We start from the raw sequence: 26,182 nt of genomic DNA, 5'->3' as shown, positions 1-26,182 counted from the left end.
CAATTAGCCAACCAACATGTAATACATCATTAGTTTTTGATGTAGTGTTGAACAATTCATTAGTTTTGTATAACACCCAGTGCTCATCACCACATGTGCCCTCTTTAGTACCCATCTCAGCTCTTCTTGATGAAGATTCAGGAAATTTTGAGTGAGAAGGTGATTATTGACCTCTTGAAGAGTGAATAGGATTTTTCCAGATGAACAAGAGTAGCAGTGGCTTTTTTAAGGCATAGGAAGATTTTGTACTCCAGGGACCTGTGAGTAGTTTAGAACAGCTAGAGCACATGGTGTGTGGCAGAGAGAAAAAGAGGTGTGACTGAAGAGATGGAGAACTTTCCACAAAGGATCTTGAATGCCATGACATATGCTTTGGATTTTTTTTCTGTGGGCAGCAAGAGTCAGTGAAAGTTTTTAAAAGTAGTACGAATCCTGGTAGAAGGATTGAATATGGTGCAGTTCTGCATGGAAGAAAATACCAGAAGGAGGAGTAACTTCCGGGTGAGGTAGTGATAGCAGGTATTTGGTAAAAGGTGTTTAGTTGAGTTTTGTAGATACTGAATTTGAGGTGCCACTGGGGAAGACCTTCAGAAATCTGGTTCTAGAGTTCAGGACTTAGCTATTGGATGGGTTTGACAATTTGTAGACCTGGGATTGGCTGGTGGCCCCTGTTTAGGAGACTCATTGAACTTCGGAAAGATGACTAATAGACACTAACCCCGGGGCAGCAGCTGAACTCCCCTCCCTACCACGTAGAAATTGATGGTACTTGTCTTTTTATTTTTATTTTTTTGTATTACTGTTTTGGAAATATCTGATGTTTTTGTCTATAAATTTGTAAATTAAATATATTTTATGCCGTGGAAATTAGTTTTCTAATTGGACGAGTGAAGTAATTTATTTTCCATGGTGGTACTAGATTTGGGGCAGGTCCTTGGTAACTCTAATCTGGAACCTTAGACTTTTCCTGTCTTACTCTCCATTGAGAATCTGGTGAGATGCAGTGAGAGACTGGTACAATTTTATTCTTTGTAGGTTTTTTTTCCCCCCTCCCCTCCCAGCACTGCCGTAGTGCCTCCCGCCCCCAGTGGTCCCCACAGCAGAGAGCCCCAGTCTGGTCCAGGTGGGAGACCAGAGCTCCCCCAGCCCTATTCCAGTCCCCTCCACACATGTACAGAGAAGAGAGGCATGCACCCTGGCACCCCCGACATGCCCAGCTCTGCCGCAGGAGCAAGGACAGCAGCTGGGTTGAGGTAGCCTCAGTGGGGCTCTGTTCTCTGTTGATTTTAACCTGTACAGATCTCGTGTTGATTCTGTGTATTTTGGATATATCAAAAGATTCTGGGTATCAAGCAGAATTATTTCTAAATGTATGACGTGGATTCTTAAGAACACTGTCAGAGTGAAACTGTTTATTTTAGAAACTTGTGTTTCAAAACTGACTTTTGGTATTCATACAGTGGGCCTCAATTTTGATATTCAGATGATTGGCAGGTGTACTTTTTAAACTAGCTGTTTCCTAAGGTATAGATGATAAACTTGGGGGAGTTCATTCATTTGTCACGTATCAGTACAAATATTTACTCAGCTGTCATAGTGACAATGGAAATATGTTTAATGTTAAGGCTTTGATCTCTTATGTAAGATGATATTTAAAAATTTCTTAATGGAATATTTACTTCTTTGATGATTTTCCTGACTCTTTTCATCTAGAATGTCCAGAATTTGAGTGTTGTTATAGTTTATTAACCTGTAACTTTGGAGTATGACTCTTTTAGTAAGATGGGAATTTGTCTGCCTTGTGTGGGATAGGTACTCCTAATCAAACAGTATTGTTGCCACAGGCTGAGTATTTGGCAGACTGTTGAGAATCAGCAAAGCTGGCAGAGCTGGTCACTCCTAAGTTAGAAGAGGTGGTTTGGCTTACATGTTGGCATATTTTTAAAAATCTTGAATTTGACTGAATTTTGTTTTCTTTGTAAGAGAACTTACATGTTTGGCAAATTCCTGGAGTCTAATTTTGAAATTCATACTGTTGTCATTTTATTGAAACGTTCCTGCATCATAGCTTTGATTATAGAGAAATCACTGTCCTCTACTGTTTTACACGCTCATGTAAAAATTGGAGCTCATTCCCTAGTCTTTGTATATGTATTTAAACCAAAACGAATGCTGTCTGTGATATGATACTCTCTTCTGATCTGAATCACTGCTTTCCTAATAAGCCACAATTACCTCTAAATAATTCCCGTGGAAATAATATTTATTCAGATAGAGCATTAACTGGGATATTTCAGTCTATGCAGTCCCAGTCTGAAGGAAATAAGCCACATTCTTTGGATGTAGATTAGTGTTGTAAAGTGAACATCTATATGTTAGTTGTTTGACTCCTTGTATTCTTAAAATACTACGTGTTACATCACGGAAGCAGGGAAGTGAAGTAAAAGAAACACAGACGTGTTCTGGGTGGCTCAGTTGGTTAAGCGTCTGCCTTCAGCTCAGGGCATGATCCTGGGAGCCTGGGGTCAAGTCCTGGGTCGGGCTCCCTGCTCAGGGGGTAGTCTGCTTCTCCCTTTGCCTGACGCTCCCCCTGCTTGTGCTGTCTGTATCTCTGATAAATAAATAAAATCGTTTAAAAAAAAAAAAAGGAAGAAATGCAGACGTTCTGAAAGTGAGGTTCTGTACTGTGCTAGGTCTTTTGCTCCACTTCCCGCAGTTCATCTTTTGAGTAATGAAGTGCTGCTTTGGAAAGTTCCAGTTCTATAACTGATTGATTTTTTTTTTTTTTGGCTGTAAAAATGTATTTGAAATCAAGCTTATAAATTTCCATGATTGAAAAGACAATTGAAAGTATAAATAAAAGTGTATATAGCTTATTGAAGCAATAATCAAGTGATTTTCTGCCTTGAATTTATAGTATTCACTGTTTTTTGAATTATATGAAGAAATTCTATTTAAAAATTTTACAACGAGCGTTTTGTTCTTGTCATTTTTATGTGTTTCCCAAAATAGTATGATATATTGATTAAACTTTATGTTTACATTTTGGGTAAAAGGGTCTTAAGAGATTTTTTTTCCCCTTGATTAATTGGATATATTTCATAGAACTTCCCACTGTTTACATTGGATTTCTTCCTTTTAGAGTTGATCTCTCTAATGTATTAGATCTTCATGCCTTTGACAGTCTTTCTGGAATAAGGTATGTTTTCCATATTTTGTTCGCTTTTATTGTAATGTACTTTTTATTCCATGGTTGTACAAGTTACAGGAATGATTTATACAGTTGCACACTTGATTTAAGCTTCTTGTTATGCCTATGGTGTACAGGATCATTCCTAATGATTATATTCTTGAAAGTTTTATTAATTGGATGTTTGGAAATCACAATGCATTTTCCTACAGAAATTTTAGTATAAATGGTAGTTAACTTTACGGATTCATCATTAGTATTTCTACACCAACCACTGTCTGTAATACTTTCTATGAGAAAAATGGATGAAATACATAAAAAATTTTAGCTTGGGGTATTCCTACACACTCCCCCTTTCTCCTAAGTGATGGATCACTTTCCTGTTTCTTTCCCTGGAGGGAATCTTTTGATAGGGGAGAGGAACGTATCTTTCTTTCCTGGACATCAGTATCTTTTTTTTTTTTAAATCTTCTTAACCGTTTTTAAGTGTATAGTTCAGTAGTGTTAAGTATATTCACATTGTTGTGCAATAGATCTACAGAACTTTCTCATCTTGCAGAACTGAAACTCTGTTGAATGACAGCTCTCCGTGTTCCCCTCCCCACAGCCCCTGGTAACCACCATTCTAGTATCTGTTTTTAAGAATTTGCCTACTTTATGGGCGCCTGGGTGGCTCACTCGGTTAAGCGTCTGCCTTCAGCTCAGGTCATAATCTCGGGGTTCTGGGATCGAGCCCCGCGTCTGGCTCCCTGCTTGGTGGGGAGTCTGCTTCTCCCTCTCCCTCTGCCCCTCCCCACCATTCTCCACCATTCGTGCTCACTCTCACTCTCTCTCTCTCTCTCTCTCTCAAATAAATAAATAAAATCTTAAAAAAAAAGAAAGAATTTGACTACTTTAAATACATTATACCAGTGGAAATGTATGGCGTTTGTCTTATTGTAACTGGCTTATTTCACATAGTCCTCAAGATTCATCCATGTTGTAGCATGTGACAGGATTTCTTTCCTTTTAATGCTAAATAATATCCCATCATATGTATGTCCCACATTTTGTTTATCCATTCATCCATTGATGAACATTTGGGTTGCTTCCACCTCTTGGGTGTTGTGAACAATGCTGCTATGACATGGGTGTGCAAATGTCTCTTCACAATTCCTGCTTTCACTTTTTAATATTTTGAGGCACGCCATACTGTTTTCCACAGCAGCGGCACCATTTTAACTTCCCGCCAGCAGTGCACGGGCGTCCGCTCTCTCTGTGGACTTGCCAGCACTTGGTATTTCCAGTTGGTTTCGGTAATAGCCATCCTCATGGGTGTGAGGTGGCAGCTCCTTGTGCTTGTGCTCTGCATTTCTCTAACGGTTAGAGATCACGACCATCTTTTCGTGTCTTAGTGGCCATTTGTAGATCATCTTTGGAGAAATGCTTATGCAAATACTTGGTCCATTTTTTAATCCCGTGGTTTGTTGTGGTTTGTGGCTGAGCTAGAGGAGTTTTTTTTAATGTATTCTAGGTATTACCCCCTCATCAGTTATATGATTTGGAAACATTTTCTCGCATTTCCGAAATGGTTGAGTTATAAAAGCCTCGTGTGAGAGGTACCCTCCCTGTGCCCAGAGGAAAGGAGCATCCATATCTCTGAATGGACGAAGGTACACATGGAGGAATCTGAAGAAACAGGCCTCTCTGAGTACCTCCCAGTTTACTACACTTGTTTCGTACTCTGTCCTATTGTTTCTTTCTACAACCTTCCACTCTTCATCAAACATAGCATAAAAACGATCGGGTTTAACCATTTCTGTGGTTCTTCATTTCTTTATAAAGGCTCTTGTGTCACATAAAATTTATGATAATAGGAGTGTCCGACTGGCTCAGTCTGTTAAGTGTCTGATTCTTGGTTTCTGCTCAGGTCATTATCTCAGGATCCTGGGATTGAGCCCTGTGTTAGGCTCTGTGCTCAGTGGAGAATCCGCTTGGGATTCTCTCTCCCTCTCCCTCTGCCCCTCCCCACTGCGCCCTTTTTCTTTCTCTCTCTAAGATAAATAAGTCTTTTTTAAAAAAACAACTTACATTAATACACTTGTACCCTTTTCTCCTGTTAATCTGTGTTTGTCAATCTAATTTTCACGCCCAGCCACGCACCTAAGAGGGTTGAGGAAAACTTTTTCTTCTGTTGCACAAATTGTTGGCAGTTATTTTTAACAACATTAAATATTGAACATAAGGAAAGAACGTGTGATTTTTTTCAAACATTTCTAAGGTAATCTCATTCCACACTTGCTTAAGAACAGTGATAATGCATTAGTGACACTTAAAGAAGTAGCTATTTAATGTGATGCCCTTTCTGTGGCTCAGGCCTGCGCATAACTTTTCACTGTGCTCAGTTGCAAAAATGGAGAATCCTTTCCTGGGCAACCAGCTGGCAAGGATTTAATTTGACATTTTCTCTACTAAGACCCCCTCCAGTGAGGCTCATTTCCCTCCAACAGTTCCTACAATCCTTTTCTCTTTTCTAAACTCCCTGTTACTAATTTACCCCTCACTGTTCTGCAAAGCAAAACATCTGCAAGGTTTTAAGTCTTTTTCCTCCTCCCAGCCTACCCCCGTCAGTGTCCAAATGTACGCTACACTTGTTAAGGTTGTAATTGGTTGTGCCATATTGATCTTCTTGCTCTTTTTCATATCAGAACAGTACATTTTTAGGATTCTTTTTGTTTTCTCGCAGTCACTGGCAACTGACTATATAGAAGGCTTATATTTCAGATACTACTTATTTCTTAATAAGTAGATATGTTTAAGGGAAAACATTGATAAAGGAAAACATATACCCTTCTAACGTTCTTTAGGTACTAGCCTTATTCTCACATTAGGAAGCATGGGACAAGTTGATGAAATTTGGAGCAGTAGTAAAATGCTCATGTATATTTTTCTAGGCCGGTAATTGATCTGTTGGAAATAAAAAGAAATCTGCTGACATATTTAACCACACAAAATAGTGTCACTAAAGATTAGTTCTTTTTCTGTATCGTGTGTATATGTATGCGTGTGAATGTGTGTACATTTTTTACTGAAGTATAACATACAGTGTTTTATTTTCAGGAGTACAACATAGTGAGTTGAGAATTATGTATCTTACTCAGTGCTCACCTTCATAAGTGTGGTCACCACTTCCTGCTTTCACTATACAACGTTACTGTAGTATTATTTACTATATTCCCTGTGCTGTACTTTTCATCTTTGACTTATTTATTTTACTTCTTAGTCCCTTTCACCCATTTCACCCGTCTCCCATCCACCTCCGCTCTGGCAACCACAGGTCTGTTTGCTTGTTTGTTGAATGCGTACACATCGTTAGGAAACATCTTTAAACAGTCTGTTAGCTTTTCTCTATTAGAATGTGTAAACAGCATGTAAAATTGGAACTGTGTAATAGATTGAGTTGTGGAAACGCTCTTCTTTTTTTAGCTCTGTATCTCTAAGTAACATATAGGGTTAAATCAAAAGTATATTGATCTCCGAATTTATAATCAGTTGTTTTTAGTTTGCAGAAAAAACTTCAGCATGTGCCAACAACACAACCTCACCTTGATCAGGTAAAAACAAAGTCTTAAAAAAAATTTTTAAGCATTTAAAAAAAATAAGTTGGTTCTGTTAGGACTGTTTTATTTGAGTATTGATTTAAAAAAGTGTTTTTGAACTGTGTTGATAATTTTCAGAATTTGGATGCTTTTGAGGTAATCTCATCTAGCTTCTTAATGCATAATAGGAATTCATTAAACCAGAGTTCTTTAGACTCTTAAGAAATCATGCTTTCTAGCTTCTCCATTCAACAGGTCACACAGAATATTTTGATCAGTTCTTCCAATGGGAATCACTGCTTGAAAGCAGCCTGGGGGTTCTATATGCAGCCTATTTTTAGCTATGTTGAACTAACAGATTAAGGGAAAGTCTGGTGAAAGCATCTATGGCTTATTTAAATGAAAATTGACGTTTCACCTGCAGATAACACTGTAAATTTGAACTCCCTAAGGGGTCCTTCATTTAGGTGCTCTAAAACTAATTGCTGAGGGAAATGTTGACAATACTAGGAACAAACAAAACATGTTTTCACTGTACCAGTCTTTCTTTTAAGCAAGTCATAGATGGTGGAGGTTTTGGGGAACTTCTTTCTTCTTTTGAAACATGGTGAGAGCAAGGGGGCATGTGAGTGAGCCGTGTACCGTCTTCCCTCCTCTGTCTGGAAACCGTCACTCACTCTTTGAAGCGTTACTCGCCGTGATGGGACCACTTGTTCGTTTGTCTTCATTTTGGCTTTTATTTATGGGGACCCGTACAACCGTGTTCCTGGCACTTGCCCTCTCGAAACTTCATAAAATATTCATCTTCGCATGTTTTTAAAATGAGTGAATGAGAGAAATACAGTTCTCTCATGGTGGTAGAATTTTTGGGAAAAACCAACTGTTTACAATACTCAGCAGTAGTCCTGAAGATGAACCGGAAGCGTGTTCATACTGACTTTCCAGGTGAGGGACATCATACTAGGAGCCATGTAAAAGATGAAGAATGTAGTAGTCGGTTTCAAGAACCTTTATAACGGCCAGTATCTGTACCTACGGTATCTTCACATACCCCTGCCATGGCATTTACAATGCCTTATAGTTTGGGTTGAAATGCTTTTTCCTTGTCTGTACACACCTTAAGTGTAGATTCCTCAGTGCTTCGCACAGGGCACGGTATGTGGTGGCAGCTCAGTGAATATTTGTTACAAGAATGAAAAGCTGTGATTCTCAAATGGGAAACATCAGAGTCACCTGTGGAACATTTTAAAAAAATTGGATGCTCAGTAGTCCCCCGTCCTTCATATCTCCAGGAGTGGGGCTTCGGTATGTGCAAATTAATGTGTTAGGTACATTTTTAACATTTTATTATGGAAATTCCCAAAGACACAAAAGTACAGAGAATAGCAAAAGGAACCCAGTTGGCAATGGCTGTCAACATTTTACTGATTTTATTTCCTGTCTTCCCAACACTTCTTTTCCTGCAGTGTTTTTCAAACGGAAAATTTCAAATATACTTGAAAGTAGAATAGTTTAATAAAACTGCAAGTGCCCATTACCCTTGCTGGAGTATATTAAGGCAAATCCCAGACAGTGTGTCATTTCACCAGTAAATAGGGCATGTCTATTTTTTTTAAGGCTCTACGGGAGATTCTGATGTACTTTCCTGCTGTAGGTATATAAGAATGGGCAGAATATAATATTGCAGACAAAGGGCTATGGGACTCAGAGGAATGATGGTCTCCTTTGGTTTAGTGGGTCTGAGTTTTCGTGAAAGATAGTTGTGTTTTTTTAAATGTACAATAAAGCATACAAGTTTTTAGCGTACAGGTCAGTGTGTCTTTACATATATTTGTGTTTATGTATTGGTCCATCTGCACACATGGACACATATCTATGTAATTCTCTCTTAGATCCAGATACAGAAGATTTCCAGAATTGTTAAGAAAGTTCCCTTGCTTCTCTTTCCAATTAGCAATGTTCTTTGCAAAGATGCAACTGCTATTCTGAGTAAGACATCAAAACGTAGCCTTCAACTAGGAGGTTTTCATTTGACTGAAGAAGTAAGGGAAAGAACAATCTAGGTGTTGAAAAGTGGGAACGTGAGAATGCTCTAGAAGAGGAAGACTGTAGTGTAGAAGTATTGGTGGATGCTTGGTAATTGAATCCTGAACTAAGGTGTTGGGCTTCGACGTGCAGGGCAAGCAGAACTCACACTGTGCTGTCCTACAGTGTCAGGTGAGCTGGGTTGGAGCTGATAGCAGGAGACCAAGCAGGAAGATACCCTGTGACAAGGGCCTGGACTGTGTGGCTCATGGGGGGGATGGAAATGGGATAAATCGAGGGCTGATTCACAGGTAGACTTGCTGGAATAGACTTACTGCCCGATGCTGGGGCAGTAAGACGGGAGAAGTGATGGGAAACAGGCCTGATTGACTGGAGGGACCTCGGTGTAGAGAAACCTGGAAGGCACACTGATTTGGAGAAAGATGCCAGACTTTCAGCTTCATACTTGGTGGCAGGCTATCACAGTAGAAATGACTCATGAAGAGCTTCACATTTGGGGTTGAGCATGTTAATGGGCTCAGTTTTCCAGACGAAGAAAATATGCAGAAGTTATTGCATATTAGATATTGTTTGCCAAGGAGTAGAACACCAAGGGAAATAACCTGAGATGTTGAATAAAAAACAGACCAGAAAACTAAAATTTTGGAGTTATTCCTAAATTTTATTTTAGGGACAGTACCTTATTTTACTTTCCTGAATGATTGCTTTGGTTTTCTGCTTCTTTCTGTGTCTGGGAAAAGGAGAGTTAATTTTAGATTCAAAACAAAAACTGGGGGAAAAATCTGAAATAGGTGACGTAGTAGGTATGTTATTAAGGTTTTATCCCTGAATCATCTGTAATACAGCTCTCTCTCTTTCATGGATTCCTTGTTCCTTCCTTATAAGGAAGAACTGAGGTTGAAGAGTGAGAAGATGAGAAAACCCAAATGGCAGTCTGTGCATAGTTTATTAAATTAGGAATTAGGAGTTGTGACCCTCATTCTCTGCGCTGGGAATTTGTGGATTTCATCTTTAAGGTTTGTCTGCTGTGAGGAGAGTTTATTGGTACAGAAAAACATCCAGTTCTAAAATGTGTATCTCCTTGAGCCCCCTGATGTATTGTCGTAATTTTTTAAACCCTTTTTATCTCAAATTAGAGTTAGAAATACTGTCGTATCGCTAACCTGCCAAAAGCAGTAGTCATTCCCATTCTTGCAGCTAGAATAAAGCAGTTTTGAGTTCCGTGTTGAGACCTTTCCAATATTGAAAGCCAAGTTATCCAACTTGAATAAAATACATTTTAAGCGGTTCATTTGAAGGTTGAATTGCTGCTGTCTTTTGAAAATGACAAATTATGTTTCATTTAGCAACCTTTTTGCTATGTATTTTGATATGTTACATGATTTGCTATACATTTTGATATGGATTTTTAGGTATTATTTGTAGTGATTGCTTTAAGGGGGAAAGAAAACTTTAAATGCAGAATACTATTAAACTTATAAAGCAAATAGTTTAAAAGCAGAGTGTGTTTATTTAGATTTAAAAATAAGTACTTTAAAAAAATTATGGTAAACACATGTGATCTACCCTCTTGACAAATTTTTAAGTATGTGGTACAGTGTCATTAGCTGATCCTGTCTGGGGGCTGTTGTGCAGCCAATCTCTAGACCTTTTTCATCTTGCGTGACTGAAACTATATTCATCAAACTGCAGCTCCCCATTTCCCTCACCTCCCAGCCAGGCAGCCACTATTCTGCTTTCTATTTCTGTAATTTTGACTGCTTGGATACCTCGTATAGTGGAATCATGCAGTATTTGTCCTTCTGTGACCAGCTTATTTCACTTAGCATGATGTCCTCAAGGCTCATCCATATTGTGGCACGTGGCAGAATTTCCTTTTCTTTAAAAGTGAATAATGGTTCATTAACATACCATATTTTTATACTATACTATGATACTACATTTTCTTTGTCCATTCATCTGTTAGTATTATTTTGTTTCGTCTCTTGGCTATTGTGACAGAATAAGTACTTTTAAAAATCTGACATTTTAAAGTCAATTTTAGTTGGCTTTCATGTCTCATATTTAGCAAGAAAGTGTTTTTTGCTTTTCCCATTACCAGCAAGAGTAGAGACTAAATGTCAGTATATTTTGTCCTTAGATTGGTCTTTAGTACTTACCTTTAGCGATCCTCTATGTTTAGCTAAAAAACAATTTGGTCTTTTCATATTTTCTGCTGTAAGCCTGTGTGCTTGGTGAATAAAATTGCTATTAATATTTGCAGTTGTAGGAAATTATGCAAAGCCGTGCTTTACTGTGTTTTTTGTTTTAAAGCTTGGTGGAGCATCTTATTCTAATTATCCAGGGTGGGATTTGTGTTTTCATCATCTTACACTTAACCCTTGTGTATTTTCATCATTAAGTTGAAATTTTGGTTACGGGAGCAAATGGTGCTTTGGATTTTAGTTATGTGACCAGCTGCAGGAAATCTTGGGCCTCTGGTTCCTTAGAGTGGACAGTGAGAGACTTATCAGGAGCAGGAGAAAAAATAAATCTCAGAGTTAACATTCTAAATGATGTCAGCTTTCTCAAACCAAAGGTGACATTATACTATTGTTCTCATCTCCAGATACTCTTCTCCTTTGGCACATACTTGGTTAGGGATAAACTGAATTTTTCCTTTATATTTTTTCCCAGAGAGCAGAATTACACTTTTGCATTTGAGTTTTACTCCCAGCGCTAAGTAGTTTAATTTTTCTGAGCCTTATTCCCCCCAGTTTACAAAGAGAAAATAATTCTCTTTATTCCACAGAATTGTTGTCACGAGTAAATGAAAAGATGAAATGAAGTGACCTGGGCAAGAGTCGCTGGCTCGGTACATAGTTGGTACACTGTAGATAATACCCTCCCGCTCAATCTGAGGGTCCTGGAAAGGATGAATTAAACCATCAACTGTCATGAAAGTTTCTCTGTTTAAATACTGACCCACTGATCACCTCTGCACAATACAGAAAATGGAATTGCTGCTACCAGAACTCAGCGAGATAGTGAAAAAGACCAAATATGGGTGGCAGTATACATGTTCATGAATGTGTTCCTTACTTCTTGTCTTAAAATATACTGACGTTACTATAAAATATACTGACATTCTAAAACTATGCCGACATTACTATAAAAAAATCATGGTTGATTGTCTCTCTTGACTTATAGAGCATTATTACGGTGACATTTGAAGTACGAGGAAATGCAAAGGAAGAAAGTCTGAATGTATTTATTCAGGTGAACGCAGTATTTAACTGATCGTGATTTACCACCTGTTGTGTTACGTGGTTGTTGCTGGCAGCAGTGGTTGGTCTTATTAAATATGTCACTTGATACAGAATCTTCTGTGGGAGAAGAATGTGCGGAACAAGGACAGTGACTGCATGGAGGTCATACGGCTAAAGGTGCGGGGTACCGTCTACACTTTCTTTCATACTTTGGGACAAAGGCTCTTTCCTTTCTTGACTGTTACATAAAACCGCTTTCGGTTTTAAACACAAGCGCTGGTTTTAGTACAAATAACTTTTGTCTCTTTTTATTTTTCTAATTTCCATTGCTGAAAAGATGCTTTGGAAATTACTGCATAAAGTGATTTATGTGCATAGCTTCATTCAGTGTTGCAGCTAGAGCAACCTATGTGCCCATCACCCCTTTTTCTCTCCTCCCAGGTATTCTGAGCAGTAATCTGGCTGCTGGAACTCTCCTTTCCTTGGCACTCAGCTTGGACAGTTAGGGAAAACTGAATGAATGTCTTTTTTTTTTAAGGGAATGGTGGGGAGGGGCAGAGGGAGAAGGAGACAGAGAATCTTAAGCAGGGTCTGCGCCCAGTGCCCCACATGGGGCTCGCTCTCACAATCCTGAACTGAAATCAAGTGTGGGACGCTTAACTGCGCCACCCAGGCGCCCCCTGAACATCATTTTGTGTTTAATTTTCCAAGAGAGCTTCATTAACGGAGAAATCACATTAGAAATCTTGGTGGAGCTGAACCTGTGTGGCTGGCACATTTAGCAGGCACTAAACAGTTGTCATACTGTAAACAGAGTTAGGGAAGACTAGAAGAATTCTTGCTCTGTATTTGGAAACCCATTCATGTTACTTGGCATTTGGGTATTTATGTAATGGAAGGTGTTTTTTCCAGGGGGCAGTGGTTCTAGTTGTGTGTTTGACCAGTCAGCAGTCATTTGTCTGCTCCCATGTTTCCAGAAGTGTGCATACAATTTTTATTATTACTATTTGTTATTCTTACTGTTAGTAGGTACATTTTCCAGTTAGCAGCTGACTTCCTGGGCTCACTAGAATGGCAAAGGTAGAGACAATCAACAGACCATTTCGGTTTAGATTTCTTCCCTCCCTGTGCTGGCTCTGCCTGGGATTGGCTTCAGAGCCACCTGGGTGACTGTTCCCGTCATTCCCACCCAGAGGAACTAAGTGTGATCCTGCTGCTGCTTTCCTGACTGCAGCACCACCTACATTCCGTGATGCTAACTGGCAGATTCTATTTCATTCCAACGCTGCATTTATCCCCTGCTCCTGAATGGGGGGTGGCTACGGCAAAGCTGCCCTTGGGGCATGTATACAAACGCTGCCACCAAGACCCCCACACACAGTCCGTGGCTCATCCTGCACCATCCCAGTGTGGATTTTGTCCTTAGGTGCAAGAGAATTTTTCTGCAGTTGTCTGTTCTCTTTGATTCTTCCCTTGGCCTTCCTCTCAAGCAACAACACTTTGAGATCTGGGCTAACACAGCCTTCACCTTCATAGACTTGCTTCTTTTCTGGCTAGGAAGTGTTAGTATGATAATAATGAATATGTTTAAAATGGTCATTCAGCTAACAGCTAACACTTCAAAGTCTTTATACAAATAACAGAAATTTGAGTTTAGATAACTCTTTCCTAGGAGTTATTACATATTAAAATTCAAATTTAAAAAAGCAGAGATGAGGGCACCTGGCTGGCTCAGTTGGTTAAGCTGCCAACTCTTGATTTTGGCTCAGGTCATGATCCTGGGGTGCTGGGATCGAGCCTGCGTCAGGCTCCCTGCTCTGCGGGAATTCTGCTTCTCCCTCTCCCCCCCTGCTCCTGCTCTCTCTCTTACTATCTCTCTCTCTCTCGAATAAATAAAATCTTTTTTAAAAAACAGAAATCAAATCATATTTTACATCTTAAACTAATACAATACTGTATGTCAATTTTATCAGTAAAACTGGAAAATAAAAAGCAGAAAACAGAAGTGGGCAAAGGAAAACAAGAGGAACATACACCTAAAATATATAAATGCACTGAAAACACACAAAGCTTATGTGGTGTGAGTGACTTTGAGTGGTTTGTCTCTTACCGTTCTGCAACATATATATATTAATTTTATAACAAGTATAACAAACATTATTTCAGAGAAATTACTTTATCCCCACAGGGGCCAGTTTATCAGATAACTTGTTTCTCATTTCTGCAAATCAATAAAAAATGAACTTTATCCAGACAGTGTTTCCTTTCCTTTATTCCATCATTCCCTGCACCATTCGTTGCAACCCAGTCAGAATTATCACCCCAGTCCTTTAACTCCTCAAATTTTCCCACTAAAACTGTGAAACGGGTGTAAAATCCTTAAAGTAGAAACATCCGTGATGCTTGTGTTATCATTTGGTGGTTTTAGTTTTTGGTTGTCATAACACTGAAAGGACATCTTAATACATATATTCATTTTATCATTAGAAAAAGGGATTATTTTTAAAAAAACCATTGTGCACACAAACCTTTTTTAAAAATTGGAGGCTTTAAGAAACTATTTCTATAATGCACAAATAACTGGATTTAAGTAATTTTAACAGCATCTTCTTTATGGGTGTGTATTTAAATACATTTTAAAAACAATGGAATTGGAATAATTAATCCATTAACATTGATGCTCAGTTTCTGCTTTAAATTTGAGCTGCGGCTGATGGTCCCTCTCGTCTGAGCAGGGGCTGGTGTCAATCAAAGACAAACCAAAACAGGTGATTGTCCAGGGTGTCCACGAGCTCTATGATCTGGAGGAGACGACACTGAGCTGGAACGATGACACCGAGAGAACAAATCGATTGGTTCTTATTGGTAAGTGACAGTTACATTTCTAAAATATATATTTGAAAGTGACATAATATGCTACTTAACCAGAATTAACCAATCTCAACCCCTTTCGTCAACCTAACTAAGCTTGTGATTAATGTGTTTGTCTTCATGATGTGATAACATTCATAAGAACTTGTTAGGCATTTTACTCCTCTTCAAATGTAGAAAAGTAATTAAAATGTCAGTTTGGTTCTGAGGAACTTAACTTGAAATAGGAAGTTAAGGGAAGGGATCACTGATTACTTGGTTTTTGTAAATTTCTGAAAATTATCAAGTCGTTAATGATTTGGAATTGATAGGCAAACTGTATCATTTTAATAAGGATTGTATAATCACACCGTATTTTATTCTGTTTGCAGGCAGGAATTTAGATAAAGAGATCCTTAGACAACTATTTATAGCTACTGTAATGGAAACAGAAAAGCGGTGGACAACACATTTCAAAGAAGATCAAGTTTGCCCGTAATAATAGAAGCATTTCTTATCAGAGGGATTGGGTGATAAGTCGGGAATAAGTTTCCTATTGGGTGTATTTCACGCATCTATTCTTTGCAGTACTTCTGTTATGAATTCCAGTGTCCTTTAAAATAGTGTTTGTTTTATGGAACACATAAAATGTAGTAAATAAGTACATAAAACATTTGACATTCATACAATAAAATATAATGTCCTCTGAAGTGTTTGTTTTTTGTTTTGTTTTTTTGAGAGCGAGTGTGTAGGAGGTGTGCGAGTGGAGGAGGGACAGAGGGAGAGGGAGAGAAAGAATCCTAAGCAGGCTCCATGCTCAGCACGGAGCCAGACATGGGGCTTGATCCCACGACCCTGAGATCATGACTTGAGTCGAAATCAAGAGGTGGACACTCTACCGACTGAGCCACCCAGGCACCCAGTTTGGGTTTTTTTTTTAAATAAATGTTTCACAAAAGTATCTGTCAGAATTGGCTTTGGGATTTACATATGCTGAATTTTTCACCCATGGAAGTTATTCATAGTCATGATGATAAAACTTACTCTCACATTGTCATTTTCCCTTAGAACTGCGCTGATTGTATAGATACAATTTTATTGTTACTAACAAAAATCATTTAAAAACAATATCACCATTTTTATTAAATGAAATATGGCTAGAGACTTACGAGTGGAAGAAATCTGAGTCAAAAAATTAAAGCCATCTCTTAGTCAATTCTAATAAGCTTTCCTTTTGAGTAATGGAGCGTCCATTTACTTCGTAATATATTTAGATGATTCCAATTTTAGAGCTTTTAATTTTAAGTTGTGGTATCAAATTCATTGTGATTTCTTTGAACTTCTTTAACTTTCAATATAAGCAAAAAAGTGATGAGGTGCAAAACTTCAGACGTAACTGCAGGTAACTTAGGATAATTTAACCATCTTTGTGTCAGTGGTTGGTGTGTCAGTGTACAGTGGCTTACTTATCTCCTCTTCCTACTAAAGGCCAGATCAGCATAACTATATCGGATTGTAAGAGAAAAGCATTAGATGGGATTTAAAGAAGAGCTTTCCCAAACTAATGATTATTAAATATCAGAAGCCTATCAAAATGCCTTTTAGAATTTGTTTTTTTCCAGAATTTTAAATAAAAGAGTTACATCTCTGTATCTTGAATTGATTCCAGTGTTTGGAGGCAGGCCAATTGATTAGATTATTTGTCTCTTGGGGCGCCTGGGTGGCTTAGTGGGTTAAGTGTCTGCCTTCAGCTCAGGTCGTGATCCCAGGATCCTGGGATCGAGCCCCGTGTCAGTCTCCCTGCTCAGCAGGGAGCCTGCTTCTCCCTCTCCTGCTCCCTCTGCCCTTCCCCCCACTTATGCTTTCTCTCTCTCAATGAATAAATATAATCTTAAAAAGAAAAAGATTATCTGTCTCTTCTCCCCTGCATGCTGTCCCTTGTTAAATGAACGGTCTCTGTATTTATCCATTTGCCTCCTGCATCCATTCTCTTAAATTCATGATTGAGAGAGTAAGCTTACTTGGTTGGGCAACAGATTGCCCAATAGAAACTCAGCTGGTTTTTGAGTCTGGTTGGGACTTTAATTCCAGTTCTTTTGCTTCTTGGCTGTGTAATCTTGGGCTAAGTATTTTCTCGAGATTAGTTTCTGTATTTTATAAAGTGGACGGTGATATATCAATCATTCAAGGTTGTGAGGACTGAATAGGTTTCTGACACAACCAACTCAGCTCCTGGCACACAGCAGAACCTGGTTAGATTTTTTTCTTGTTCCTAACAACTTAAACTTGATTTATTTTATAGTTAATGTTGCCATAATAATACTCCATAATGTTCTTTGGCAAACAGTAAGTATTTAGATTCATCTGTTCTGGCCGTGAGAAAGAGCTTACTTTAATTGTCCTGTTGTGGGAGAAATGTGTGAAGTAATACTAATCTATACTCTTAAAAGTCTGTCAAACTCACAAATATTTGTTTTTTCTTTAAAATGTATTAATCTTTAAATATTTTTTATCCCATAAGTATTGACTGGATACATGTGTGTTGTAAAAATGCAAACGTTGCAGATGAAGTCAGTCTCCCCTGACCTTTTTCTTTCTGTCACTGTCACTCCTTGGGGGTAAGCAGTGTTGTCAGCTTCCTGTCTGCCCTTTTCCATGTTTCTTTTCACTCACACACATGGCTTACGCTGTCGCCCAAAGTGAATTTTTTTCCAGTGATTAGAACCATAATTTAAGCTGCCGCTTCGGGAGATTTAGGAGCTTGCTGTAAATATCTTCAAGGAAAGGTTTTATTTTTATAATTTGTGCGTTTTAGATAAAGCATCATTCTTTATATATTGTAATGCAGTTTGCTTTTTAAAAAATTTATTTATTGTACAGAGAGAGAGAGAGTGCACCTGAGGGGGTGGGGAGGAGCAGAGGGAGAGGGACAGGCACACTCCAAGCTCAGTGCAGAGACCAAAGCAGGGCTCGATCCCAGGACCCTGGGATCATGACCTGAGCCCGAGGCAGAGGACGCTTAACTGACTGAGCCACCCACGCGCCCCTTCACTGTTTTAATTTAGATTTTGCACTGTATTTTTATGTTGTTTACATGTTCTTTTAAAGATGTGTTGTCCTGTTCTTCATTCTTATTTTTCCCCAAATGAAGTTTTTTTCCATGATCAGAATCATTATTGGTTTAAGATTTTTTTTTTTTTTTAATTTATGTGACAGAGAGACAGCCAGCGAGAGGGAACACAGCAGGGGGAGTGGGAGAGGAAGAAGCAGGCTCTCAGCGGAAGAGCCTGATGTGGGACTCGATCCCGGAATGCCGGGATCATGCCCTGAGCCGAAGGCAGACGCTTACCGACTGCGCTACCCAGGTGCCCCCATTATTGGTTTAAGCCGCACTTCAGGGGCGCCTGGGTGGCTCAGTCTCATCCGGCTCCGGGCGTGATCCCAGGGTTCTGGGATCGAGCCCCACATCAGGCTCCTCCGCTGGGAGCCTGCTTCTTCCTCTCCCACTCCCCTGCTTGTGTTCCCTCTCTCACTGGCTGTTTCTCTGTCAAATAAATAAATAAAATCTTAAAAAAAAAAAAATAAACCTCACTTCAGAGGACTTGCGAACTTGACATAGATATCCTGGAAAGAATATTTTTTTATAATGCAAATCACTGAATAAGGTGAGCTGTTATTCTGCTAACTATAGAAAATTTGAAGGGTATTGATGATGATCAAGGTTTAGGCATAGTTTATCTAAAACTCTATAGTTTACTGAGTAATATAGGCTAGATTACTAAATCTCTCTGAGCCTTTGCCTCCTTATTCATAAGATGGAGATAAAATGCACATCTCTCTCATTGTTCCAGGGATGAAATTTAAAGCACCCTGAATACAGAGTCTCAGTACACGCAAATTCTCTTTTTACAGCAAGATTTGATTAAAAAAAAAAATCAAGCTTTCTGCATACCTTCCTAAAGCAAATAGTTTTTTTTTCTAGGCTTTTCGCAGCTTTTAGTGTAAGGGGCAAGAAGATTGAGTACAAGAAAGCTGTAGGAAGGGGTGGGCACAGTGAGGGAAGACCAGGTGATTGAAAGGGTCTATAATTATTAGCTCATGATGTTCAAAGGGAGTTATCGGCAAAAATAAAGCTAAGAAGCTTTTAAGCACTTAGGAACTTGGTTGCTTGCTACAAATTGAGTAGTAGTTTCCTTTGGGTTACTAGTGTAGGTGGGAAAACTATTTTTAGATTGATTTGAAAAGACTATTCCAGTGTTAGAAATGCCATACACTCTGGAAGTAATGTTGAAAGAAGTAAATTCTGCCTTCATAGACTAGCAACTTGCCCTTCCTAATTCGATGAGAAAGAAAGATATGCTAGATTTTTCTTTCTCAATTGGTCTTAATACTAGAATCCACTTTAACTGTTGACCACATTGCCTTTAATTTTCAGAGTGAAATGGAGAGAAACCAGACATGTGCGTCCTTTTTGTAGATTTGTTTGGAAAGTTTGGTTTTTCACGCTAGGATGGCATTTTGTGAGCCCGATAGGTTTGTTTAGAAGAAAACCTATTCATTGTTAGGAAAGAAGTAATCACCAAGTATTACGAGTGCTCACCATGCAGTAGGCCGCGTGTTAAATATTGCAGGAGCTACAAAGGAAGGCTTTTGATTTTTAAGGCAACACTGAAGAATTGATGGGATGGGACTGGAAGAGTTCCTTTCTTTTCTTTTTCTCCCCCCCCCCTTTTGTTTTTTAAGAGTGACTTGGCATAATGGAATCTTTCCCAAACACTCACTCAGTTTTCATTGATAAAGCTCTTTGTTTTTACATTGACATATTTTGTATAACAGTTTTATTTAGATATACGTACAGTGAACTTTACCTTTTTAAAGTGTACAGTTCGTGGCTTTAGTATATCTACAGGTAGTGGCAGGCACGACCACCACTGTCTCATTCCAGAACATTTTCATCTCTCCCCAAAGAAACTATCCATCAGCAGTTACTCCTCCTTATTTCCCCCTGCTCGGAGCCCCCAGCAACCGCTGAGCTACTTTCTGTTTCTAGAATTGGCCTATTTGGACTCCTTTCACATACCATGTTTTCAAGATTCATCCACTGTAGCATGTATCCACACTTAGTTTCCTTTTATTGCTGAACAAAAGTCTATATACCACATTTTTTTAATCTATTCATCAGCTGATGGACGTTTGAGTTTCTGCTTTTTGGCTCTTTGGCCTTTTCTCCCATGTTTAATTTTTTAAACAGAATGTAATTTTCAGAACAGTTTTAGATTTACAGGAAAATTGAGCAGGCAGTACAAGATAAAAAGACAGATAGTTCAAGGTCCCATATCCCCCTCCCTCCACACTCAGCGTTGTACAATAGTCTGGCTCATTTGTTACAATTAGCGAGCCAATACTGATAGATAATCATTAACCAAAGTCTGTAATTTATTCAGATATCCTCAGTTTTTACCTAGTGCCCTTTTTCTGTTCCAGGATGCCATCCAAGGTGTTGGTTGTCATGTCTCTGTTTGACTATGACAGTTTCTTAGCCTTTCCTTGTTTTGGTAACCTTGGTAGTTCTCAGGATGATTTCGATTGGGTACATAAGATGCTCCTCTGTTGGAATTTGTCTGTTTTTCTCCTGATTTGATGGGTTCTGGGGAGCGAGATGACAGAGTATTATTTTTTTTTATCACATATCAAGGGTATATACTATTAACATAGTCTATGACTATTGATGTTGACATTAATCGCCTGGTGACCTGGCTGAAGTGTGTGTCAGGTTTCTTCTCTTGTAAGATTATTCACCTGCCCCACCCCCACCCCCATTCTGTAGTCTTTGGAGGGGAGCCACTCAGCGCTGCCCACCACGGTAAAGGAGTCGGTATGCTCTACCTCCTCCAGGGTGGGGTAGTTCCGTTGTTGGAAATTCTTCTGCATGGGAGATTTGCTTCTTTCCCCCATTTATTTTTTGGGGTTTTGTTTTGTTTTAAAGCAAGCTCTATGTCCAATGGGGCTCTTGAACTCAGAACCCTGAGATTAAGAGGCACATGCTCTACTGACTGAGCCAGCAGGTGCCCCTCCTTTCCCTCATTTATTAATTTACTTGATCATTAATTTTTATCAGTATGGACACTTGAATATTTACTTTATACTTTGGGTTGTAATCTAATCCTTCCTCAAATTACCACGCTCGGGCTCCAGTGTGTGTGGGAGGGCTCTTTCATTTGTCTCCTGTGCCCCCTTTGACATACCTCCAAGAATGGGGGTGGTTTCAGTTGTTTTGTTTTGGCATGCCTTTCCTTTTCTCCTTTCATTTTTAAATAACCCAAATCCCCACAGAAGTTGACTCTAGGAAAACTAACAATGCTCCCTTTCCAGGTAATCGGATTCCTCTGCTGCTGGCAGAAAGGTCCCTTACCTGCAGGGGGTTGACAGGGAGGCAGCTGGGAGCCTGAGTTTGAATAAGACACCACCTGTCTCAGCCCTCCTGGAGCTTAGTTTAGTAGATCACACAAGTAGTAATTGGTGAATCTGGGATTCAAACACAAATCTGTTAGGCTCAAAAGTTCTGTCATTTGTCCTACTTCAAGCTACATTTGACTGAGAAGCCTGAGAAGGTGAGAAGCTCAGGAGTAGAGGATAAGCTTTTAAAAGACATGAGAGAAAGCAGTTTTCAAAATTTTATCCTGAAGGGACAAGCTACTTTGAGTTTTGGGGGTTTTTTTTTTGTTTTTGTTTTTTTGGTTTTTGTTTTGTTTTGTTTTGTTATATTGTGCCCTTTTAGCTGGCTTCTGATTTCTTTCTGAAAATTCATCCTAAATCCAGAGTGGAAGTTTCACTCTGTGACAGTCAGTGGCATAATACAATATTTTCATGCTGCATTTTTGTTAGATGCCTTCTCAAATTCTTTTCACTAGTGGGTGGGTGTTAAATGATGAATATATACTGTTGCTCAGCATTTCCGCATAAGATCCCTTTCTAGAACACACAATATATTCCACTGGATTGCTACTCCAGTCCCTGAGCAGATAGATTTAAATGAAGCCAATCTAAAAATCCTTACTTGCAAGGGTGTCAAGTGAGTTGAACAGAGCTGCTCTGCCGTGTCGCTCCTCCAGTGTAGGCAATGACGACCCAGTAATTTGGCAAAGTGCTGAAACTGCACCTCTTCCTTTGCCTTATTTAAGTTTCGACGTTAGTATTTACTATTATAGTAAAAGTGCTTAATGTTGGCTTTACAAAGGGGGGCAGATAGAGCACATGCGTGAAAGATTGACTCTCAGACTGGTGCATCCCTTGGTGTTCTGAGGCTGTTATTCTGAAAACAGGATTTTTCACACTGGCTCTGTACTGGTTAGGATGTGGCAAAATCAGTGTAGTTGGTCCTGGACATTTAAAAAAATATATCAGTGGTCACTTGTTTTATGAAACCCATTTTAGTTATAGAAGTCTATCTATCCAAGAGTGTGACATATAATATATTTCATACCGTGGTTAAATGTTAAAGGAGTTAGAGAATCACTGATGCAAGGGAACTTCGCTTTAGCTCTCCTGCTTTCCTTCTACCATGAACTTCCATAACTTAATGCCAAGGACATTTCAGCCTTTTCTGAAAAGCTGAGTAGGGGAGAACATTTTGGGGAGCTAAGGTGGGGAGTAGAAGGGACCATGCAAGCCTCCCTCACATCCCCCTGAGCTCATGGATATACTTAGAACATTAAGAATATTTCAGTTCATCATTCTGGATGAGGAATCCACCAATGAAAATGGGTGAATCACCAGCTATGAAACAGGAAAACATACTTTTACTGTTACACATTGTTTTACAGTCAAGCACTGTGTAGACACTTAGTGCCCCCATCCCCCATTTCTGTCCTCCAGGGGCGAGGCCTGAGTGTCGAGGTAGCCATAGATTGTTGGGTACCATATTTTCCTGCCTCTTCTTTATTTGTACGTTTTCGAAGCCCTTTAACAGCGCATCTTCCTTGCTGGCGGGTGGGTGTAAGAAGGAGGAGGCTGAAGGTTCTTGCCCTGTCGGGTAATGTGCAGAGGACCCTCATCATTGGACTGCGTCGGGAGGAAGTGGGAGCTCTCCGAGGTAGAGGAAGAAGGGGTATAAAGAGGGGAGGGAGCCAACCACAGAGGGACTCGAAGAAGCATTAATAAAAGGCAAAGTGCATCTTTGCTGGACGGTGTTGGAAACGAAAAGAAACCAACAGAACACCACCAAAGGACAACCACAAGGGTTTCTGCTTTTTGGAACACTCTTAACCAAGGCCTCCAGCCCAGCCCCCCGCGACCCAGGTGAGCAGCCGCCACCTCCCCTGCGTCTGCCGGACCTGTTCCTCCATGAACTTGCCAAAACCCGACCGCCTCCACCCCGCACTGCAGCGCAGCCTCCGGAGCTCCAACAGGGAAGACGGTGAGATCGACATCCTGGGAGAGGAGGAAGATGAAGACGAGGAGGAGGAAGAGGAAGAGGCGGAGGAGAGCCATCGGCTCCTAGAGCAGCTGCAAACGCCGGGGACGCAGGAGGCGCGGCGGGGCGCGGGCGCGCTTCCCGGAGAGAACCACGAGAGCGGCGGCGCCCGGAGCGACTCCTCCAAGTTTGGCACCAAGTTCAGGGCATCGAGCGGCTGTGCGGCGGCCTCTGGGGACGGCCCGCAGCCGGCGAAGCCCCCCTACTCGTACATCGCGCTCATCACCATGGCCATCCTGCAGAGCCCGCACAAGCGCCTCACGCTCAGCGGCATCTGCGCCTTCATCAGCGGCCGTTTCCCCTACTACCGCCGCAAGTTTCCCGCCTGGCAGAACAGCATCCGCCACAACCTCTCGCTCAACGACTGCTTCGTCAAGATCCCCCGCGAGCCGGGCCACCCCGGCAAGGGCAACTACTGGAGCCTGGACCCCGCCTCCCAGGACATGTTTGACAACGGCAGCTTCCTCCGGCGCAGGAAGCGCTTCAAGCGCCACCACACGCCCCCGGGAGTCCACCTGCACCACCCCTTGCCCCTGCCTGCTGCGCCCTCCGCCCTGCACGTCTCCTACCCGGGCCTGCTGCTCGGGCCCCCGGCCGCGCAGCAGCCAGTGTCGGGGGCTTACCCCGCCGCCGCCGCCGGGAGCCGCCCGTGCGCGCTGCTGCACCCTCACCCGCTTCGCTACCTGCTGCTGTCTGCCCCGGCCTACGCCGAGACGCCCAAGAAAGCGCAAGGCGCCGACCTGGCCACCTCCGGCGCGCTCTCGGCACTGCAGCCCTCTATGCGCTCCCAGACCTGGGACGAAGGCAAGGGGCTGGCGGCGCGGCAGGGAGACCGATGCACCCCCTTCAGCATCGAGAGTATCATGCAAGGGGTCCGGGAAGGGGGCACAAGGGCCGCGCAGAGGCAGAGTCTGCCCCCGACGCCTTGGGGCTACTGCCACCTGCTGCAGCGCCCGTCCTGCCTGTTGCACCACCGGGCCGCTACCCCCTTGCTGCACGTGTCCGCTGCGGCTGCCGCGGCCGCTGCTCGAACGATTTTAGAGCAGCAGCCGCAGCAGCAGGACTGTACCAGCGGCTGCGCTCCCAGCGAGGGCGCTCTGTTGGGCCAACACCTGTCCGCCCCCGCGGTGCTGCTGGGGTGTCAGCCTGGAGCACAAGGCTCTAGGCTGACCACGGTGGCCAGCCTTTCCGGCAGAGAGGGTAGCTTGCCAGCCTTCTGAATAGCATCCACACCCTGTCCTGGCGCTGACTCCGCAGGGCGCACCTGCAGCCAAGCTGCAGCGCAGAGCGATGAGGGGTCCCGCTCTTCTCGCCGTCTGCTCTCACCCATACCACCCTGCACAGCGGGGACAGGACGGGTGCATCTGAATCCCTCATCGGAACAGCACTAACTGAACCACAGTTCGGGTAACTGCAAAATATTTACAAAGCACAACTTGGATACTGTTCAGACAACCGGAACATAAAGTTCGGAGGGCGGCAACTCTTGTCCTTTCTTTTCCAGCCTCCACTTGTGGCGGCCAGGGCTTTTCCGGTTATCCATTTCCAAGGAAGTATGAACGTGAGTGGGACATTTTGTTCTGGTGAAAAAAAAGAAAAAAAAAAAAGAAATATACAATGTCCAATGCACAACTTGTTTTCCCTTTTTCACTCCCTAGGAATTGTAAATATTAGTCCCAAGTTAAGTGCAAACTACTTATGCTCTTTATTTCTTCCTGAAATGGATGTGTAATATGGAATTTTAATTTCAAAACATTTGTTCCTGATCTGTGTGTCTAATGTGTCATCTTCCGTGGAAAGGTGTTAAAATCAAAGCTAGCTATATAGACTAAATAAAATGCGAAGTCACTGCACTACATTGTTTATTTCACATTACTTTGCAATAATTGCTTTCTAAATGGAACTTCTTTCAAAACTTAGTTCTTGGGGCACCTGGGTGGCTCAGTCGGTTGAGCATCTGCCTTCTGCTCAGGTCATGATCCCAGGGTCCTGGAATCCAGCCATGCGTCTCTCTCCCTGCTTAGCGGGCAGCCCCTCCCCTTCTTGTGCTCTCTCTCTCTCTAATAAAATCTTTTAAAAAATTAAAAATGAAACTTAGTTCTTTCCTCCCAGTTAAACAGTTTAGTTTTACAATCCATATTCATTTTAGGTATTGGAAACAATTTTCAAAATGACTTTCAAAACTTCCAAATATTTGAAGTTGAAAAGGTCCTGGGTTTTAAAATAATGGGATTCTGTATTTATGAAACCGATAGAAGAAAAAGAATTGGAGGGAAATGTAAATATATTCTCCATTTGTTTTTCTTTTTTCTAAAGATGTTGATTTTTCCCATTTATAAAGCGGAGCACTATTTGAGATCAATTTAGAATGTAGTGGTTAACATTTACTAGGGAAAATTAAAAGGCAAATTTTAAAAAGCATTACAATCTTCTTCAAAAGCAGGGCCAGGGGAAAAAAAGCAAGTATCAAATGAAGCAATTGTATTCTGGACATTTACAGTTAAAACAATTTTCTCCTCAGATGGATGCCTTCTAAGGGCTTATAGTCCATTTCTTTAGAACAGAAAGAACTTTGTTGTTATTGTTTCAAAAAGAATTAAAAGATATTCTGAAAGAACTTTGCAACCAGAAAGGTTTCACTGTCGTTTGGCTCCAGGTGACCGGTGGGAGGGAAACCAGATGAAGATGCCCATCAGGAAATACTCCCCAGAGAAAGCAAGTTTCTAGAGACCCTGCCAGACTCCCGTCCCGAGTAGGGCTCCGGTTTCAAAAGAATTGCGTTCCTTGCCACTTTGGG

General features: G+C 41.0%; 2 protein-coding genes across 6 annotated transcripts in view; both read left to right on the top strand.

Annotated features, from left to right (window-relative positions):
• The window catches only part of CBWD1 (COBW domain containing 1), a 51,180-nt gene extending 35,558 nt beyond the window's left edge, over window positions 1-15,622 (top strand). For all 5 annotated transcript variants that reach the window (XM_040620280.1, XM_008690933.2, XM_040620282.1 and 2 more), the window contains 6 exons: window positions 3,143-3,199; window positions 6,732-6,783; window positions 12,004-12,072; window positions 12,174-12,239; window positions 14,798-14,927; window positions 15,305-15,622. In XM_040620280.1, the coding sequence (XP_040476214.1) occupies window positions 3,143-3,199; window positions 6,732-6,783; window positions 12,004-12,072; window positions 12,174-12,239; window positions 14,798-14,927; window positions 15,305-15,411 (481 nt within the window). In that variant the 3' untranslated portion in view covers window positions 15,412-15,622. The remainder of the gene's footprint in view (window positions 1-3,142; window positions 3,200-6,731; window positions 6,784-12,003; window positions 12,073-12,173; window positions 12,240-14,797; window positions 14,928-15,304) is intronic.
• Window positions 15,623-20,988: 5,366 nt separating this feature from the next.
• Window positions 20,989-25,327, top strand: LOC121100126 (forkhead box protein D4-like 1). Its single transcript, XM_040620279.1, has one exon. The coding sequence runs from the start codon at window positions 23,256-23,258 to the stop codon at window positions 24,603-24,605; it is 1,350 nt and encodes a 449-aa protein (XP_040476213.1). The 5' UTR covers window positions 20,989-23,255; the 3' UTR covers window positions 24,606-25,327.
• Window positions 25,328-26,182: the final 855 nt, after the last annotated feature.

The sequence above is a fragment of the Ursus maritimus genome, unplaced genomic scaffold (assembly GCF_017311325.1).
Source record: "Ursus maritimus isolate PB19 unplaced genomic scaffold, ASM1731132v1 scaffold_34, whole genome shotgun sequence".
Taxonomy (NCBI): Eukaryota; Metazoa; Chordata; class Mammalia; order Carnivora; family Ursidae; genus Ursus; species Ursus maritimus.
The sequence above is the reverse complement of the archived record's forward strand: the minus strand, read 5'-3'. Positions and strand labels throughout refer to the sequence as shown.

What these genes read in the sequence shown, in the direction of transcription:
- LOC121100126 (XM_040620279.1), top strand. Translation starts at nt 23,256, where the DNA reads ATGAACTTGCCAAAACCCGACCGCCTCCACCCCGCACTGCAGCGCAGC.